Source organism: Symphalangus syndactylus, chromosome 23 (assembly GCF_028878055.3).
Source record: "Symphalangus syndactylus isolate Jambi chromosome 23, NHGRI_mSymSyn1-v2.1_pri, whole genome shotgun sequence".
NCBI lineage: Eukaryota > Metazoa > Chordata > Mammalia > Primates > Hylobatidae > Symphalangus > Symphalangus syndactylus.
Window position 1 is genome coordinate 36,233,696 of NC_072445.2, and position 20,342 is coordinate 36,254,037.

General features: G+C 51.6%; 1 protein-coding gene across 16 annotated transcripts in view; it reads right to left on the reverse strand.

Annotated features, from left to right (window-relative positions):
• Positions 1-1,774: 1,774 nt before the first annotated feature.
• The window catches only part of PPARD (peroxisome proliferator activated receptor delta), an 85,716-nt gene continuing 67,148 nt past the window's right edge, over positions 1,775-20,342 (reverse strand). For 7 of the 16 annotated variants that reach the window (XM_055264407.2, XM_055264408.2, XM_063632177.1 and 4 more), the window contains 5 exons: positions 9,943-10,097; positions 7,973-8,111; positions 5,810-6,012; positions 5,181-5,631; positions 1,775-4,122 (listed from right to left, as the gene is read on the reverse strand). In XM_055264407.2, coding sequence (XP_055120382.1) covers positions 3,875-4,122; positions 5,181-5,631; positions 5,810-6,012; positions 7,973-8,111; positions 9,943-10,097 — 1,196 coding nt within the window. In that variant the 3' untranslated portion in view covers positions 1,775-3,874. The remainder of the gene's footprint in view (positions 4,123-5,180; positions 5,632-5,809; positions 6,013-7,972; positions 8,112-9,942; positions 10,098-20,342) is intronic. The other 9 variants (XM_063632180.1, XM_063632179.1, XM_063632181.1 and 6 more) reach the window with 2 other exon arrangements.

Below are 20,342 nucleotides of genomic sequence, written 5' to 3' on the forward strand. Positions count from 1 at the left end.
GGAATTAGTACATTCTATGTCCTTGTACTTTAACCAAGATATTTGGTTATTACTTTTCTAAGTCCTTTTGCAAGCAACTTCATCTTTTCCTTTGTTCTCCCTTGCCTTCACCTATTTAGGAAAGTTTTAAGTTATTAGCCAGTCAGGTTTAGCTTAGATTGTGTGGTCTGGCTCCAGCCAATGGAGACAGGACACAGTAGCAGGGACAAGCTGTGTAAGGGATAAAAATTGCTTCCCTCCTTTGTTCGTGTGTGCTCTCGCCATTGTTCCATCTGTGAGGAACACCCTTTCTGCAGAAAGTAAAATTGCCTTGCTGAGAAAACTTTTTGTCTAAATGCTAATTTTTCCCTATAGTTCCAAGGAACAAGCATTCTGTTTCTGAATAAACATTTTACTTATAAGACCAAGTAAACCAGAGGATTCCATTATAAAAAAAGGCTACCAATTTCAGAGATGCCCTGGTTCCAAGCACCCCTTTTTTTCTTCCTTCTCCTCTTTTCCTCCTGTTCCCCTGGGGCTGTCACTCTCTGGACTGAGATGAACCATATGGGACCTGACAATTCAGATTGCTCTGCCAAGGTGACCAGAAAGGAAAGAAAACAGGGAGGCAAGTGCTGTAGTGACCATCCCTTAGCTGTGGGCCTCTGGGATCCCTCACGCTGGGGCTGGTGCCTGTACGCTGTGCTAGTTGTTTGCCTGAAGACTCTTGGTTCAGTTCCCACCCTTCCACATGCTCCTCTATGCTGCAAGGGCTGGAAGTCTACAAACTCCATTTCCCAGACTACCATGCATTTTTTTCCCCCAATGGGAGGTAAAAGCAACAGACTGGAAGATAGGCAGAAAGAAGAATCCTTTGCTTCCCCAACCCCAAACTCTGATAGCACTTCTGGCAGAGCAGCTGAGACCAGGCTATGAGTTATGGGGCTACAGCACTCAAGCAGTGAGGTTCCAGGGGCAGCAGTGGTGGTGGCCTCGGGCACTCTGGTGGCCCCATATGTACCACCTGCGTGAACTCAAGGCACCAGCAGTCTGGTTCTACAGTCAAATCAACTGGTGACTTCAGGCTCCTGGGTCGCTGTAGTGTCAGTGTGTGTTGTAGCAACGGTGGCCCCTGAATGATACCATTTTCCCATTCAGCCCTGGAGGTGAGAATGGCTTCCTGCAGTTACTCATCTCTGGATGACCTCTATTTCCCCCTATTGATCTTTCAGTACTTCCAATACTTTTGTAACAACTCCCTGCAGTACATTCCCCATTTGGAAATGTTTAGCTGTAGTTTTTTCCTGACTAAACACATACTCTGTTACATACCCTGACCTGGCCTCACACTGCAGACAAACCCATGGCTGCTGGGGGCTGGGTTCGACTGGACCCCTGGGGAGATGGCACCTCAGGAAAGACAGGAGAGACCTGGGTGGCAGCAAAGGAGAGGAAATCCGTGATCTCTTGTGATGAAAAACTGGCTTTATCTATTGAGTCCTGCATCCACCTCCTCCAGGGGCCTTCCCCTTCCCCAGACCCCAGATGCTCCACCAGGTGAGGCCAGGGCACCACACATCCTTTGTCCCCTCACACCCCAAATTCTCTCCACAGGGTGGAAATGGCACAGTCGTCCACCTGACTGACAAGTGGTGAGCAAAGCGAGGTGGAGGCAGGGGAGGGTTTTGGCGCCCAAAGCCTCCTTTGCCCTCCAGTACCAGATGTGGAGGAGGTGTGGAGCCCTGTCAGCCCCAGGAAAAACATGCAAGTAACTGAGTCAGCTTCCAGTCAGCTCTTAAATATTTAATTCCCATTTATTTAAAGTTTTGTCAGTCTGTGTACACTATTTATATTAAAAACACAGGAAGCTGGGGCTCCTAGCAAAAATATACATTTCAATTTTGGAGATTGTTCAGACACTGAGAAGAGCTGTATCCTCAGCACCAGACCTGGGTGGGGGCAGGGATGTGGCATGTGGCCGGGGAGGGGGAGGTGGGTCCCAGCAGCTGTCCCTTCATAGTCTTGGCCTGAAAGGAAGCACCCCAACCCCCATCAGCTGGGTGGGTGGGGAGTGGGAAGAATCCTGCCAGCAGAGAGTGATCCTGGGGCATGGAAGGGAGGCTGCAGCGCCAGTAGGGGCAGGGGCTGGGCACTTCCACCCAGTCACACACAGAATGGCCCCTTGGGAGGGAGGACCAGGCAGGACCCAGGAAGCCTGGGCTCGAACCCCAGTTCTCCTACCTCTGTGCTCTGAGACTCCAGCCAGCCCCTTGCCCCTGCAGGCCTGGAGGGCTCTGCCCCGCTCAGACATGGCATGCCCAGCTGTGCTTTGGCCCTGCTCTGAGGTGAGCACACCTCAACCTGGGAGCAGGGGAGGGCAGGGACCAGCAGTGTGGGATTGGTCCCACAAGGTCCCCAGACACTAGAGGCTGTGCAGGGAGACTTCTAGGTGGCCAGCTGGGCTGAGTAAAGGGGAAGGGGAGGGCTGTAGAGCTATTGGGACAAATGGACATCAGAATGAATAGGCTCAGTTTATCCCGGAAAGCTCCCACTGGGAGCAGGTGCTGGGCTGACCCACCAGGACCTGCAGGACCCCTGCCTCCCCAGAGACCTGGCCCAGCCCTGCCTGCCCACCTGCAGGTCCCTCTCTCTGGGTTCTCATCTGCCTCAGGGAGGGAAGGGAGGCGCATGGAGCCTGCAGGTAAAGTGATTTCAGTGCTTGTGTGTGTGTGCTGGAGGGGCAGCTTCAGGAAGAGTGGGGCCTGAGCTCCCGTGGAGCCAGCTAGAGAAAGGAGCAGTGGGATGTGAGGCCAGGCCCTGGCCCTGGATGCTGACATAATGTGAGTGGCTGCTACTGGGCAGGGGGGCAGTGGGGGTGCTGGTGGAAGGCCTGCCCCGAGCTCTCCCTGGCCTGACCCCAGGACTCAGACCCTGAGTCCTAGGGGCAGAATTGGGTGTGCTGCTTCCTCCAACCACCAACACCCCCTCTTTCTCTTGAGACTTGCTCCTCTTCAATGAGGTGGGGTCCCACCTGGAGGGAACCCTGCCTACTTCCAAGCTGGGAGAGTGCCGTCCAGCGGCCAGTGCAGGGGGCCATCAGCAACACTGGCCTGGCAAACCAGTGTGAGAAGATGGAAGGACGCTGGGTGTCAGTGGGGCTGAGGTGTGCTGCTGGAGCAGGATCAGTTGGGTCAGTGGGTGGCCTCAGCATCGGAGGGGCAATGACAGTCTTGGGGAGGCATCTGGCTCTCAGCCTGGGGCCTCCTGCCCACTGTCCTTTACAGCAGGGATCCCATGACTACAGGCTGCTGCAGTCAGTCCAGGCCATGCTTAGCCTTCCCTGGAACCCAGGCCCAGAGAGCTTAGTGTTTCTTTGGATGGCTCAAGTCTTTTGCTCTGAAGACAGGAGACAGAAGTCAGGACCCTAAGCCTGCAGGTGCAATGATGGGGCAGACGGCAGGCCCCACTCTCTTCTGCTCCTGGGGAAAGGGTGTGCAAAAGCAGAGGTCCTGTTCTATGCTGCTGGTGAAATAATACAAAACATCTCACAGAATAAGAAAGGAGGACAGACATGGGGGGTGGAGAGAGAAAGGGAGGGCAAGGGAGAAGGGAAGAGAGAAACCTACAGAAAGGAAGAAACAGAGCAACGGGAATTAGAAAACAAAGAGGAACTGAGAAAGAGGGAGACAACAAAGACAGGAAGAGAGCTGGCTGGAGGAAGCGGGACAGAGGGCACAGGGAGCCAGAGGCCGTGGGTGTCATGTGTCTGAGGGCGATCGTGGGACTCTGCTGCTCCAGGCTGGGTGCTCAAGGGCTGGTCAATGGAAAAGTCACGTGGGTGGGCCCCTCCAGTGCTGGCCCCACTGGAGCCTGCAGGGAGGTCTGGGTGCTGCCCTTAGTACATGTCCTTGTAGATCTCCTGGAGCAGAGGGTGCAGCGAGGTCTCGGTTTCGGTCTTCTTGATCCGCTGCATCATCTGGGCGTGCTCGGTGACCAGTTGCCGCAGGTCAGCCATCTTCTGTAGCAGCTTGGGGAAGAGGTACTGGGCATCAGGGTGGTTGGCCTGCAGGTGGAATTCGAGGGCACGCAGGATGGTGTCCTGGATAGCCTCCACCTGTGGAACGTTCATGAGGCCTGGCCGGTCTGTGGGGACACAAGGCATGCCAGGGAGCTCAGAAAGGCAGTGGAGCTCCCCTACCTCCACCCCAAGAGGTGACTTGGCCCAGGGGACAGCAGGCCTCCTTGGCCATGACAGACCAAGCCCTGTCCCATCAGCAATGCTCCACTGGGTGTTCTAATCTCCCTACCCCTGGTCTTAATCCACTTCTTTTGTTTTCTGCCAATGTTCCCCCCCACCCCCCGATTAGGCAACGTAGTATTGTGGTTAAGAGACTCAATGCTTAATTCAAATCCTGTGTCTGCCACAGCCTATCGATGAGGCTATAGGCAGGTCACTTAGCCTCTCTGATGTGTAAAATGGAGAAATAAAACATTCTTCCTGCACGGGGTTGTTGTGAGGATCAAGTGAGTCATCATCGATGAAGAGGAACAGTGCCTGGCATGAAGTAAGCTCTAGGCCACTATTAGCATAGTTATTATTGTATTTATCGTGTTGGAATTTTAAAAATGCAGAAAAAATGCAGACAATTTTTCCACCCCACATTAACATGACAGCATACTGCCTGTTAGTCCTTTTCCTTTTTTTTTGAGACAGGGTCTCACTCTGTCACCCAGGCTGGAGTGCAGTGGTGGGATTTTGGCTCACTGCAACCTCCACCTCTCAGGTTCAAGCGATTCTCCTGGCTCAGCCTCCCAAGTAGCTGGGATTACAGGCATGTGCCACCACATCTGGCTAATTTTTTGTGTTTTTAGTAGAGATAGGGTTTCACCATGTTGGCCAGGCTGGTTTCGAACTCCTGACCTCAAGAGATCCACCTGCCTTGGCCTGCCAAAGTGCTGGGATTACACGTGTAAGCCACCACGTCTGGCTTAGTCTTTTTCCTGTCTCCACCTCCATCTACATACATAATGAGATGGAGCTGATCCTGCATGATCAGTCAGTGCCTTGCATGTTCCACTGCCAAGATCACAGGGAAACTTCCCCACACTGTCAGAGCTCAGGCACACTGCCCTGCAGTGAGGGCCAACCCCCAGGATGACTGGGTGTGCCAGGCCAGCCCACCTGCCCCACTCTCACTCACCTCCACACAGAATGATGGCTGCAATGAATAGGGCCAGGTCACTGTCATCAAGTTCCAGGGCGTTGAACTTGACAGCAAATTCAAACTTAGGCTCAATGATATCACCGAAGGGTTTGCGGAGGCTGCGCAGGAACTCACGGGTGACAAAGCCACTGCCGTTGGCTACCAGCAGCCCATCCTTGTTGACGATGGAGGCCAGCATGGCGAAGATGGCCTCGTGCACGCCATACTTGAGAAGGGTAACCTGGTCATTGAGGAAGAGGCTGCTGAAGCTGGGGATGCTCTTGGCGAACTCAGTGAGCTCCCGCACGGTCTCCACTGTGGTACACTGGCAGCGGTAGAAGACGTGCACGCTGATCTCCTTGTAGGGAGGCAGGCCGTTCACCAACTGCTTCCACACCAGCCCCTTCTCCGCCTGCCACAATGTCTCGATGTCGTGGATCACAAAGGGCTGAAAACCAGGCCCCGTTATAGATCAGGCCTCGGGAGACCCCCACCCTGTGCTCCCCATATCCCTTGCCTGCACCATGAAGTTGAGGGAGAGAGAAGGCCTGGCTCTCCCAGGAGTCAGGCAGGCAGCAGCGGGACCCAGAGCCCAGGATACTGCCAGGCCAAGCAGCAACACTCACCGCCGTGTGGCTGGCTTTGCCGGTGAGGATGCTGCGGGCCTTCTTTTTGGTCATGTTGAAGTTTTTCAGGTAGGCAGTGTAGATGTGCTTGGAGAAGGCCTTCAGGTCAGCCACCTGTGGGTTGTAATGGCTCCCCTCGTTTGCCGTCAGCCCTGCCACCAGCTTCCTCTTCTCAGCCTCCGGCATCCGGCCAAAACGGATAGCTGCACAGGGAAGGGGGCAGTCAGCAAGGAACCCCAGCACCTCTGACATCCCCATCCCTTTACAAGTGCATGGGCCAAATCTTTTTGGAGCCTAGGACCCCCAGAAGCTCTACAGTCAGCAAGGTAGTAATGATTGGGTGGCCCCTCCAGATCACAAGCTCCACAAGACCGATTTTTTTTTTTTTTTTTGGTATATCTTTGTAAGAGCAGTGATTTTGTCTGTTTTGTTCACAGTGCCCAGCACACAAGGGCTCTAACTTACTGAGTGACTGAGCTACTCCGGCTGGGGTAAGACAGACTTTGGTGACAAAGGCCTGGGCTTGAGTTCCAGCTCAGCACTTTACTAGCTGTGTGACTTGGGGCAGACTCCTTCACTTTTCTCTTTCTTTTTTTTTTTTTTTTTTTTTGAGATGGAGTCTCGTTGTCTCCCAGGCTGGAGTACAGTGGTGCGATCTCGGCTCACTGCAACCTCCGTCTTCCGGGTTCAAGCAATTCTCTGCCTCAGCCTCCCGGGTAGCTGGGATTACAGGCACCCACAACCACGCCCGGCTAATTTTTGTATTTTTTTTTTTAGTAGAGACAGGGTTTCACCATCTTGGCCAGGCTGGTCTCGAACTGCTGACCTCAGGTGATCCACTTGCCTTGGCCTCCCAAAGTGCTAGGATTATAGGCGTGTGCCACCATGCCCGGCCTTTTTCTTTGTTTTGAGACAGGGTCTCACTCTCATCCAGGCTGGAGTACAGTGGCACAATCATGGCTCACTGCAGCCTTGACGTCCTGGGCTAAAGTGATCCTCCCACCTCAACCTTCTGAGTAGCTGGGACTACAGGTGCACGCCACCAAGCCTGGCTAATTTTTTTTTTTTTTGTAGAGATGAGGTCTCACTATGTTGCTCAGGCTGGTCTTAAACTCCTGGACTCTAGCGATCCTCCTACCTTGGCCTCCCAAAGTGATGGGATTACAGGTGTGAGCCACTGCACCTGGCCGCTTTTCCTTTTTAATCAGAAAAATGAGGCTAATACTTTTTAAAACTTACTGAGTTATTAGATCAATTAAATAAGAATCCTCACATAGTAGGTACTCAAAAATTGTTGTCATTAGTAATTGAGTAGGATACAAATTCGACTTCTCCCGGAGTTAGCGTAAGGAGAGGGATTCAGTCAGTTCTGAGATTTCCTAGGAAAGGAGTCAAACCCAGACCTGCCAGAACCCATTACCCAGGAGAGCCACAAATGGAGGGCTCAGGTCCTGCTACCCTCTAAGATGCAAGGCAGGGCATCCCTGGTTAAAAGCTGGCCAAGCAGCTAACCTGCCTGTAGAGATCACAAGAGGCTCTTCCCTGTCCTCTAGGGGTCTTACTCAGAGAGGTACTGAGGGGACAGGGGGGCTTTGCAATATCCTACCCTAGGGGTCTGAAGACAAGGCTCTGCAGGAGGCCTGGAGCACAAGGCAGAGAAGGCTCTGTCTCCTGGGAGTGGCTGACCTCCAAGAAACTTCTGCCTGGCCCCTGGCAGTTGACAAATGTGGTTACTTACTGGTTACTGCCTGCCTTCTATAACCAAGAAGGGCCACCTGGCCTTGGCAGTAGCTTTCATGCTGTGTCAGGTCATCTGAGACAGGCTTGAGCTTCTGGGACTGGTGTTCCCCAAATTGTTCAAGCTGGTATCAATTCTCAGTTCCCTTCTGGGCTAGAATGGGTAAACCTCAGGTACAGGGAGGTAGAGACTACCCCAGGCCTGGGACTCATGGTAGATTCTGGCAGTCTGAGGAAGTGGCAGGTCTTAGGCTGTAAGATCCAAGGTCCAGATCAGCAAAGCCAACAGCCAGCAGCCATGGTGCTTACTGTGCGCCAGGCACTGCTCTACAGGTGCCCCCTCTGGGCTGCCCCAAGGGCTCCCTGGACCCTGGTTTCAGGCTATGTGGAGCCAGCAGCCCGTGTGTTGCCCTGGTTAGCTCTCACCGTTGTGTGACATGCCCAGTGCCAGGCACTTCTGGAAGCGGCAGTACTGGCACTTGTTGCGGTTCTTCTTCTGAATCTTGCAGCTGCGCTCACACTTCTCGTACTCCAGCTTCATGCGGATTGTACGACGGAAGAAGCCCTGAAGCACCAAGAACAGGTGAGGAAAGGCCACCAGGAGGTGGGAGGGAGGTTGTGCCAAAGGGCCCGATTATGCATAAGGTGTAAACACTCCTGAAATTTGGAAGTAATGAGAAGAAATTTTTTTGGAGGGGAGATGGAGAAGGAAAGTAATTCTTTTTTTTTTTTTTTTTTTTTTTTTGAGATGGAGTCTCGCTCTGTCGCCCAAGCTGGAGTGCAGTGGCGCGATCTCGGCTCACTGCAAGCTCCACCTCCCGGGTTCACGCCATTCTCCTGCCTCAGCCTCTCTGAGTAGCTGGGACTACAGGCGCCCGCCACCACGCCCGGCTAATTTTTTTTTTTTGTATTTTTAGTAGAGACGGGGTTTCACCGTGGTCTCGATCTCCTGACCTCGTGATCCGCCCGCCTCAGCCTCCCAAAGTGCTGGGATTACAAGCGTGAGCCACCGTGCCCGGCCTGAGAAGGAAAGTAATTCTAAAACTTTAATTAAAACTATTTTGTTCGGGCACAGTGGCTCACGCCTGTAATCCCAGCACTTTGAGAGGCCGAGGTGGGCGGATCATCTGAGGTCAGGAGTTTGAGACCAGCCTGGCCAACATGGTGAAACGCCGTCTCTACTAAAAATACAGAAAAATTAGCCGGGTGTGGTGGCACACCCCTGTAATCCCAGCTACTCAGGAGGCTGAGGCAGGGGAATTACTTGAATCCGGGAGGTGGGGGTTGCAGTGAGCCGAGATCGCGCCATTACACTCCAGCCTGGACAAGAGTGAAACTCCGTCTCAAAACAAAACAAAAAAACAAAAATAACACAACTATTTTAAATGCCTAAAGAAGTCCTAAAGCTTCTTTGTTGGGGCTGGACTCAGTGGCTCACGCCTGTAATTCCGGCACTTTGGGAGGCCGAGGTGGGTGGATCACCTGAGGTCAGGAGTTCAAGACCAGCCTGGCCAACATGGTGAAACCCCGTCCCTATTGAAACTACAAAAATTGGGCCAGGCACAGTGGCTCACGCCTGTAATCCCAGCACTTCGGGAGGCCGAGGCAGGTGGATCACCTGAGGTCAGGAGTTTGAGACCAGCCTGGCCAACGTGGTGAAACCCCGTCTCTACTAAAAATACAAAAATTAGCCAGGCGTGGTAGCATGTACCTGTAATCCCAGCTACTCTGGAGGCTGAGGCAGGAGAATCTCCTGAACCCGGGAGGTGGAGGTTGCAGTTAACTGAGATCACACCACTGCACTCCAGCCTGGGTGACAGATCGAGATTCCTTCTCAAAAAAAAAAAAAAAAAAAGCAGCTTCTTTGTTAGTTTGGTAACATAAGATTGTCTCACGGCTAACTTGATTTCTTCATAAATGTATCCGGTTCTGTGTATTTGTGAGGTGGTGGTTCAATAAAATAATCTGTGAGATTTTGATGGGTGTGAAGTTAGGAAGGACCCACAAATACCACTGGAAAAACAAATGTCTGTCCTTTTTTCTCAGAGCCCCCTTTGAGCCTTGAGAAACAAGAAACCCAGACCTCAGGTAAGACGATGGCTCAGCCCAAGACCCTCATTCTGTCCTAGCTGCCTGGTCCCCAGGGGGACACAATCACCCACAGAGCTGGGTCAACACAGGTGTCCAGCAGGGTGGGCTTGACGAGGGAACCCCCTCTTCTCCTGCGGTGCCCAGAGCTGAGGTCTGGAGCCCAAGGGCTTGGCTGCCTCCTGGGCAGGAATTCTGGAGTAGGTACAGTCAGGGCCCCACCCCAAGGCAGGGAAAGCTTTGTGGAGGGTCAATTCACCATGTGACCAGAGCCTCAGTGGCCAGCCACCGCTCCCCCCAGTCCGTACCTTGCACCCCTCACATGCATGAACGCCGTAGTGGAAGCCCGATGCCTTGTCTCCACACACCCGGCACTCCATGTTGAGGCTGCCGCACGAGGCCCCGTCACAGCCCATCTGCAGTTGGTCCAGCAGTGAGGGTGGCGAGGAGCTCCGGGAGAGGTCTGCGGACACATGATGGAGGGGCAGCTCCACATGCTGCCAGGCCTGGAACCCAGGGCGTGGGAACAGCCCCATAGCCCTCGGCTCAGCCACTTAACAGCTGTGTGGCCTCAGGGAGTCAACCTTTCTGAGGACCAGTTTCTTCACCTAGAACAGGGAGTATTGACAGCTTCTCTGGGAGGATGGGCAAAAAGTCTCCACAGCATTTCTCCCAGAGCCTAACATACAGAAGATGTCCAGTACACAGCAGCTATTACCATCGGGGCTGGGTCAGAGGCTTCCTGGGCTGAACTCACCATGGGGCAGCAGTGGGGAGGAGGATGGCTGTGTTTTGGGAGGAGGAAAGCAAGAGGGAGAAAGCAGACAGAGTCTTAGTCCTTAGGAAGCAGCCCTCCTGGTTCAGAGGTTGCCACCGTGTGGCCCACGTGGAGATGTGTGCAACGTATTTTGTAGAAACTGCAGGACTGTAGACCTCTGTAGAGCTAGCCTCCCCACCATCCCCCACAGGAGGTTCTATTCTTGCACAGACTCCAGGGATGCTGTAAACAATCTCTCAAGAAGCTCAAGTTCATTCCCATGAAACTTCTTGCTTGAGTAGAACAGCTTAGGTATCAGTCATATTGATTAAGCAACACACTGAATTTCTCCAAGTTTTTCTATCAGACATACAGATGTTTGAACCACGGGGTGTTGAGAGTGTTTGTGAGAAAGGCAGTTTGCTAAGGCTATGACTTCAGGATATAGCTGCTGTCAGATGATTTCATAAGAACTGCTAGGAGTCTCTTCCCAGTGCCCTTTGGACACTCGGAAATGATCTCTTCGTCTTGGAAAGGGGACCTGAACTGAGTCTCAGCTTCCTGACTCCTAGCCCAGAGCTGGTTTCATGGCCCCACATACCAGCTGTCCTGCCTCTGCCATGATGACCGTCCAACCTCTGCACTCTTCTCTAATGACTGAGCAACCTCCCTAAAAGCAGGTGCCAAACCTCCAAACCAGAGAATCAGCCATTTTGAGTAGAAGGGGACGTTAGGGGGACCGAAGCCACAGAGATAAACCCAGGCTAATGTTTTCCAGGCCTGTGGTAATACCTCTCTACTACACAGGCCAAGCAACCTTGATTTCCCCACCATGGGAGTAGCTATCCACCTGCTACCAATCACAGTGCACTCCATCCTTCCCACACGGTCTCCCTACTCCCCCAGCTTCCCCCTGGGTCCTAGGAGTGGCAGCAGGAAAGTCTGCTTCCCCTATCCTGGCCACAGGAGGGGGAGCACAAGAAGCACCTAACTGTGGCAGAGAGGACCCAGTGGGCTGCTCCCCTCCTGGCTGGTGAGGTTTAGGGGTAACACAAGTCTCTGGTTCCTAAAATGGCCTGTCTTGTCCTGGCACCTTAGCTCCCAACTTCAGTCATTCCAAGGTGTATAACTGTTCCTCTTGAGCCAGACTGGGATAGTGGGCTCCCTCCATCTCTCGGGCCTGGGAGGGAAAAGCTGTGCTCTGGGAGGGTGAAGTTGCTTTGGTCTTCTCAGTAGCCTGTCACCGCCTGACATATCCTGTGTGTATTCATTGTTGGAAGCCACCCACTAGACATAAGGGCCACAAGGGCAGGAACTTTGTCCACCAGGGCACCAGCGTGGTCCGACACTGAGAGCTGTGTGAGGTGCTGGGCACGCAGCAGGCACGCGATAGCTCTCTGCACAACTGGCAGTCCTCAGGCTGCCTGGGTGTCCTGACCGCAGCACCAACTGGCTGATGGGGCTGGGCAGGACCTGCCACTCCTGGAGGCATTATAACAGGGACAATAAAACTCACAGCACCGGATGTTAGAAGAAAAAGAGATAACATGACAGAAACCCTTTGTGGACACCCACGCAGATGCTGGGGCAGGGAGGGTTTCTGGCGCTTCCTTCTTGAATATGTGCAGTCCATGAGCATATGCTCGTGTTGTGGCATTTCTTGTAATTTTGTTTTTGTGGCCTGCATGTCTGCTTCCTCTGTGAGACTCTGCATGTCTCTCCTCACGTTTCGTTGGTATCTCAGAGCTCACTTCCACCACCGAGTCTTGTCCACAGTGGCCAATACCCTCAGATTATTCACACCTCCTGGAGGTGCCTTTCTCATCCTCCCTGTGGCCATGGAAGGTCAGCAACTGTGTAGTCATTTGGTTGCTGTTGGCATTGCACGTGACAATGTCACCCTCTGTGTTCACTCAAAAGACACATGATAAGCACCTTCTATATGCAGGGCAGGACCTAGACTCTGCCCTCAAATAGCTGAGGTAAGAAAGAGGTAACAGCAGGGCTGGGTGTGGTGGCTCACGCCTGTAATCCCAGCACTTTGGGAGGCCGACGTGGGCGGATCACGAGGTCAAGAGATTGAAACCATCCTGGCCAACATGGTAAAACCCCGTCTCTACTAAAAATACAAAAATTAGCCGGGTGCGGTGGCACGTGCCTGTAGTCCCACCTACTTGGGAGGCTAAGGCAGGAGAATCACTTGAATCTGGGGGGCGGGGGAATGGAGGTTGCAGTGAACTGAGATCGCGCCATTGCACTTGGCTGAGTGTGGTGGCTCACGCCCGTAATCCCAGTACTTTGGGAGGCCAAGGCAGGAGGATTACCTGAGGCCAGGCGCAACATAGTGAGATCCTGTCTCTATAAAAAGTAAAAAAAAAAAAAAAAAAAAAAAAAACCAGTTGGGTGTCGTGGCACCTGCCTATAGTGCCAGCTACTGAGGAGGCTGAGGCAGGAAGATCCTTGAGCCTAGGAGAGCTGTGATTGTGCCATCGCACACCAGCCTGGGTGATAAAGCAAGACTGTCTTTACTTAAAAAAAACAAAGGCCAGGTGCAGTGGCTCACACCTGTAATCCCAACACTTCCCTGGGAGGCTAAGGCAGGAGGATCACTTGAGCTCAGGAGTTTGAGACCAGCCTGGGCAACATAGTGAGACCCTGTCTCTATAAAAAATTTAAAAAACTAGCTGGGTGTGGTGGCACATGCCTGTAGTCCCAGCTACTTGGGAGGCTGAGGAGGGAGGATTGCCTGAATGTGGGAAGATGACTTGAGCCTGGGAGGTTGAGGTTGCGGTGAGCTGTGATTGCACTACTGTACTCCAGCCTGTGGTGACAGAACAAGACCTTGTCTCAAAAAAATAAGTAAACAAGAAAAACAAGGAAAGGTAAGGTGTAACTTAACTTACTGTAACTCACTTGTGCCTACAGGAAAAAAATAAAATAGAAAAAAAAAGAGAAAGAGATAAGAAAACTAGAACATGAGACAGAGTGGAGCAACACCAGGTAATAAGAGGTGCAGGATTTTGGAAGGAGCCATCACCCATGCATGTGACTGTCACGGTGTTGCAGGAAGTCAGGGACCCCAAACAGAGGGACCAGCTGAAGCCATGGCAGAAGAATGTGGATTGTGAAGATTTCATGGATATTTATTAGTTCCACAAATTAATACTTTTATAATTTCTTATGCCTGTCTTTACTGCAATCTCTAAATATAAATTGTAAAGATTTCATGGACACTTATCACTTCCCCAATCAATACCCCTGTGATTTCCTATGCCTGTCTTTAATCTCTTAATCCTGTCAGCTGAGGAGGATGTATATCGCCTCAGGACCCTGTAATAATTGCATTAACTACACAAATTGTACAGCATGTGTGTTTGAGCAATATGAAATGTGGGCACCCAAGGCCGGGCACGGTGGCTCACGCTTGTAATCCGAGCACTTTGGGAGGCCGAGGTGGGCAGATCACAAGGTCAGGAGATCGAGACCATCCTGGCTAACACGGTGAAACTCCGTCTCTACTATAAAAATACAAAAAAAAAATTAGCCGGGAGTGGTGGTGGGCGCCTGTATTCCCAGCTATTCGGGAGGCTGAGGCAGGAGAATGGCGCAAACCCTAGAGGCGGAGCTTGCAGTGAGCCGAGATAGCGCCACTGCACTCCAGCCTGGGCGACAGAGCGAGACTCCGTCTCAAAAAAAAAAAAAAAAAAAAAAGAAAGAAATGTGGGCACCTTGAAAAAAGAACAGGATAACAGCAATTGTTCAGGGAATAAGAGAGATAACCTTAAACTCTGACCGCCGGTGGGCTGGGTGGCACAGAGCCATATTTCTCTTCTTTCAAAAGCAAATGGGAGAAATATCACTGAATTCTTTTTCTCAGCATGGAACATTCCTGAGAAAGAGAATGCGCACCTGGGGTTGGGTCTCTGAACTGGCCCCCCTAGGCGTGGTCGTCTCTTATGGTAGAGACTGCAGAGGTAAAATAGACTCCAGTCTCCCATAGCGCTCCCAGACTTATTAGGAAGAGGAAATTCCCGCCTAATAAATTTTGGTCAGACCGGTTGATCTCAAAACCCTGTCTCCTGATAAGATGTTATCAATGACAATGGTGCCCAAAACTTCATTAGCAATTTTAATTTCACCTCGGTCCTGTGGTCCTGTGATCTCGCCCTGCATCCACTTGCCTTGTGATATTCTATTACCTTGTAAAGTACTTGATGTCTGTGACCCACGCCTATTCGCACACTCCCTCCCTTTTTGAAACTCCCTAACAAAAACTTGCTGGTGTTTGCGGCTTGTGGGGCATCACGGAACCTACCGACATGTGATGTCTCCCCTGGACGCCCGGCTTTAAAATTTCTCTCTTTTGTACTCTGTCCCTTTATTTCTCAAGCTGGCCGACGCTTAAGGAAAATAGAAAAGAACCTACGTGAATATTGGGGCAGGTTCTCCGATACACGGAAGGGGACTGCTTCCCTCTCTGCTGAAAGAAAGGTGATGGCAGAATTCTTCCCATACTAGGGGCCAGGTTCTGAAGGTTCCACCACTTCCCCCGCACCATGATGTCCCGGGTAGAGGTGGGGGCAAGCAGGTGTCCTGCTAAGGGCACTCCATTGGACACCCATTTAATCTCATGTAAAACCTCAAAACAACCCTTCAGGATGGTTTCTTACCCCCACTTTATAGGCAAGGAAGCCGAGGCTCCAAGGCTCAGAAGCTTAAGTAACTTGCTGGCAGCGGCTATGTTGGTCTTACGTATCAACTTGATTAGGCCATGGTGCCCAGTTGTTTGGCCAAACAATGTGCTAAGAAGGTGGTTTTTTTTTTTTTTTTTTTTGAGATGAAGTCTCGCTCTTGTACCCCAGGCTGGAGTGCAATGGCGCGATCTCAGCTCACTGCAACTTCTGCCTCCCGGGTTCAAGCGATTCTCCTGCCTCAGCCCCCTGAGTAGCTGGGATTACAGGAGCCTGGCTAGTTTTTTTTTGGTATTTTTAGTAGAGACGGGGTTTCACCATGTTGGCCAGGCTGGTCTCGAACTCTTGACCTCAGGTGATCCACCCAACTCGGCCTCCCAAAGTGCTGGGATTACAGGCGTGAGCCACTGCGCTCGGCCACTGAGAAGGTATTTTTTAGATGCAATTAACATTTAAATCAGAAGACTGTGAGTAAAGCAGATTACCCTCCATAATGTGAGTTGTCCTCATCCAACAACTGAAGGCCTTAAGAAAAAAGACTGAGTGCCTACTGTGGCCCCGCTATAGAAGAGGAAATTCCGCCTCCAGGCTGCCTTCGGACTTGAGCTGCAACATTAACTTCCCCGGCTCTCCAGCCTGCCTGCCTTGCAAAATTTGGACTTGCCACCCCAACAACTCTGTGAACCAATTCGTTAAAACACATCTTTCTCTTTCAACACACACACACACACACACACACAGACACGTTCTTCTTCTCTGGAGAACCCCGACTAATACAGTGACAGAGCAAGAATTATAACCTAGAACCATGCAACTCCTGGAGCTGAGCTCTTAACCTTGGCATTCCACTACTACACATATCTACATGTTTAGTACCGCTAATCAATAACATTATTATGATAAACAACAAGACACAGTCACTGCTGAGGAGGCACTATGTCATTATCCAAATGTTTGGTTTAGTGTAAACACTAGCCCTCTCACCCAGAGAGTAAAGTATCAGTTTCACATCTTTGATTACAAGTTCAGCAAATAGACACTATTGACCTTATTCACATCATTTGTGGCTGAGAGCTCTCCTGCATATCTAGCCTCCAATGCTGGGAGAATGCTGTTGTCATGGCAGTGAAGACAGCCAGGAGGCGCCCGATTGGTCTATTTACTTTGCTGGCAGAGCTCACGGGCAAACAGGCACCCAGCAGCTTCTGAAGTCAGGCCAAATTCTGCAGGGATTTGAGGCTGGGTTACTGAGCAGCCTTTTTACTTCTGTTGTCCCGTTTGCCTGAACTGTGGGCTCCTTGGCACAGGCACTCAGCCTTGTCCACCACTGTATGGCCAGCCCTGGGCACAGTGCTGGGCCCAGCCTGATGCCCACCAAGTGCTTGCCAAGTGAGAAGGTGCTGAGGCCAGGAGGAAGGACACTTTATCTTCCTCTTTCTTTCTCAAGTGTGATTGGGATGGATGTCACTGAAGCAGGAGGGATGAGAATGGGAATGGGATGTGAACTCTGGCTCTAGCTGTCTCTACTCCTACATACCCAGGGGACCCTGGCAAGTGGGTTTCTGGTAACCTCAGTTTCCTTGTTGATGGGAAGGTCTGTCCTGCCTGGCTGGGGGGAGGGTGAGGAGAAGGTGCTTGGCAGGTGTTGAGCTCAATATCTGCACTGAGAGTCAGTGCTGAATTGCTGAGGGGGGTGGTCAGGGGTGACTGTGGAGCCTTCCTGCTGTTTCAGGGCTCAAAGCTGTGCGCTGTCCTTATGGGTCCCTCAGGGGACTCCTGAGACCAAAGTAATAACTCATGGGGTGGGGCAGAAAACTAGCAGGTGCTGAGACCTACAATGTGTCACATACCCCCACTGACTCTCACCTGGCCGGCCCTCAGGCTGGGTAGGACACAGCCTGTAAAGGTGAAGAGAATGAGACTTGGAGAAGTGATGGCACTGGCGAGGGCTACAGCTCACAGTGACACACCTGCGATGCCTGCCCTGGTCTCTGTGATCTCAAAGCCCTTCTGCTCCGGACACATGATGAGGCTCTGTCTCCAGGGCTCCTCACCTGCCAGATCCTCACTCCCCTTTTAAACAATTAATTTTAGCCTTAAAAAAAGTACAGTTGCCTTTTAAATTATGAAAGTAGTATAGACTTGTTGAGAAAAATACAGAAGGGTATGCAGGATCTTATGACACAACCTCCTTAACCACAATCCTGCTCCTCAGAGTTAGCCCCCGAGTCCGGTATAGACTCTTCTGGTGCCTTCTGTGAAACATAAGGATTTTAAACAATGGGATCCCCAACTTGTCAGGAACTTATTTAATATATACAAACCAGCCTTATCCTTTTCAATGACTCCAGAGTATTCCACCATATGGCTCTACCACAGTTTACATAACCGGTTCCCCACAGATGGGCACGTTCCTATTTTTGCTCTTATGAGCAGTCCTGCAGTAAATAAGCTGGCATGGGAATCTCTGTGCATGCTGAGCAAGTACTTCTTACACAGGACACGTTCCTAGAAGTGGGAATGCAGGGTAAAAGAAATGCACATTTGGCCAGGTGCAGTGGCTCACGCCTGTAATCCCAACACTTTGGGAGGCCGAGGTGGGAGGATCACCTGAGGAGTTCGTGACTAGCCTGGCCAACACAGTGGAACCCCATCTCTACTAAAAATACAAAAATTAGCCAGACACGGTGGTGCACTCCCAGCTACTCGGGAGGCTGAGGCAGGAGAATCGCTTGAGCCCGGGAGGCGGAGGTTGCAGTGAGTTGAGATCGTGTGCCACTGCACTCCAGCCTGAGCGACAGAGCCAGGCTCTGTCTCCAAAAAAAAAAAAGAATCACACACTAAGAAGTGTTGGCCCACACTACCCTTTCACCCCTGGTGGTGGGAGGGCCAAGTCCTCCCCACCCATCTGACAGGTGAAATGGCATCGCAACTTAAGGTGCTTTCTTTGAGTTGGTTAGACTGAAAAACCCATCGGGATTTTAGGCCATTTGTATTTGTCCTGTTGTTACCTGTTCTGATTTTCCTGCTAGGTTGCTTGTCTTGTAGAATTTTTGGGAACTTTTCATACACTACGGCTTTAACACATAGTGATTATGTCAAGTAACCCTCTCTACCTCCACTTCATCTACTTATTGATAAACAGAATCTATTAAACACCACCTCCTACATAGTACCGTGTGACTGGTGAGGCAACCTCTGCCCTGGACGTTTCCCCGCTGTGCCCTAAATCCCACAACGAAGCTGCCTGAGAGGTCACCGCCATGCCTGCCTCACCCTACCCCTGCTCCCAGGCACCTCACCTGGCCTGCACAGGAACAGTGATGCTATTTGGGAAACAGCCCTGGTCCCAAGAAGGGGTGTGGAGGAAACTCCAGGACAGAACACTGCCCTACAGGGGACTTCCATCTGTCTGGGCTCAGATGTGGGGATGAGGTGGGCCACGGCAGGCGGCATAGCCACAAATCCTGTGGCCGTCTCTTCTCCTTGCGTTCTCCCTTGCATCCTTGTGACATCCCACACTCATTCTTAGTCCCCACTGCCTTCCCTTTGCTTTCTAACCCTCCCCACCTTCTTCAGATTTAGCACAGTATGCGCTACTGGCACTGAGTAAATTATCACTCCTGGTTAGCTGTTCCTCTCTTCTGAGACAGGATGTGTCTCCAAAGCCATCCCAGTTACCAGCCAATAGACAGGAAGCTGCTTACTCAGGGAATGGCGGACACCTCCACTTTGGCCCTAGAATCACATTTGGCCTATTTTGGTCACTCCCAGGTGATCCTGGGTGAGATGAGAAGGACTGAATGCTGGCTCTATACTCCCTCCACCCAACTCTATACACTGAAGAGGAAGAACTTCTGCAAAATTCTGGGACTTGCTTTGCAGGTTCAAGGTGGTGTGGCTCAAGGATTCAGACCCATCTTAGCTGCGGACCCAAACAGGAGCCTGCGCTTCCTCCACAGCCTCCACCCTGCCTTAACTCGGACACCAACTGCCTCCTCCTGCTCCATGCAGTCACAGGGGTCCAGAGCCCATTCCTGTGGGGTGGGCTTGCTCCTCTGCCTGAGTCACCGTCTGTGGCTAGGCTCTCCTGCAGCTGAAAGCAGCAGCGAGTACAGGGTGTCTACTCCCGGCAGTACATCCTTATGACCCTGAGTTCCCTCTGAGGGAAGGAGCGAGGATGAGCTGGATGTGCAGGCCTGCAGCACTTGGGTAAGGAGAGAAGTGGAGGGAGAAAGCAAGAAGCAGAGGGATCAGGCCAGGCACGGTGGCTCCCACCTGTAATCCCAGCACTTTGGGAGGCTGAGGCGGGTGGATTGCTTGAGCCCAGGGGTTCGAGACCAGCCTGGCCAACATGGTGAAACCCCATCTCTACTAAAAAAATACAAAAATTAGCCGGGCGTGGTGGTGCACGCCTATAATCCCAGCTACTCGGAAGGCTGAGGCAGAAGAATCGCTTGAACCCAGGAGGCAGAGGTTGCAGTGAGCTGAGATTGTGCCACTGCACTCTAGTCTGGGCAACGGAAGGAGACTTTGTCTCAAAAACCACAAAAACAAAAAAACAGGGGGAACTGCAGCAGGGAAAGCCAGGGGCTGCATGGATTCTGGGTGCTTTTGAAGGTAAACATAACATGATGATGATGAAGATGACAGAATAGTACAGGGTACTAGAGAAAACTGTCTGCACTGCTGATAAATAAAGGGGAACCAACAAGTGAGACAGGAGAAGCTACAACTGCTTGGCTGCATAAAAATAATATTAGTTGAGTTATTCATACTGCTTAGCATTTTTATCTAATTACGATACAGCTCAATGATGATGTGTATAATTATTGCCAGACCAATTGAACTGTGTGTTTCGACTGACCATAACAATCCCAGGTACAGCTGATCTTTCTAGTGTGCTGTTAGTGGAGATTGGTCTCAGATGCCTTGTGGTAACAGTGGTGGGAATACTAATAATGATGATGACATGTGTTACAGATGCGCACTCATTTAATTCTCACGAGAGCCCATATCCACATCACCTGCCATCCTCTGGCCTGTTTTACAGAAGGAAGTGGTGCAGCTTGCTCCAGGCCCCACTGCTGGTGAGTGGCAGAGCAGATCCCCACCGCACTGGGCATGAACCCAGGCTTCCGGCTCCAGTACTTCAGCACTCTGCTACTCTGCGCCCCACAGGATGGCGTTTGCAGAGGGCCAGGATCCCCACTGCACCGGGCTATGCCTCCTCTGCCCCGTGTCCCCTGCCAGTCCTCTC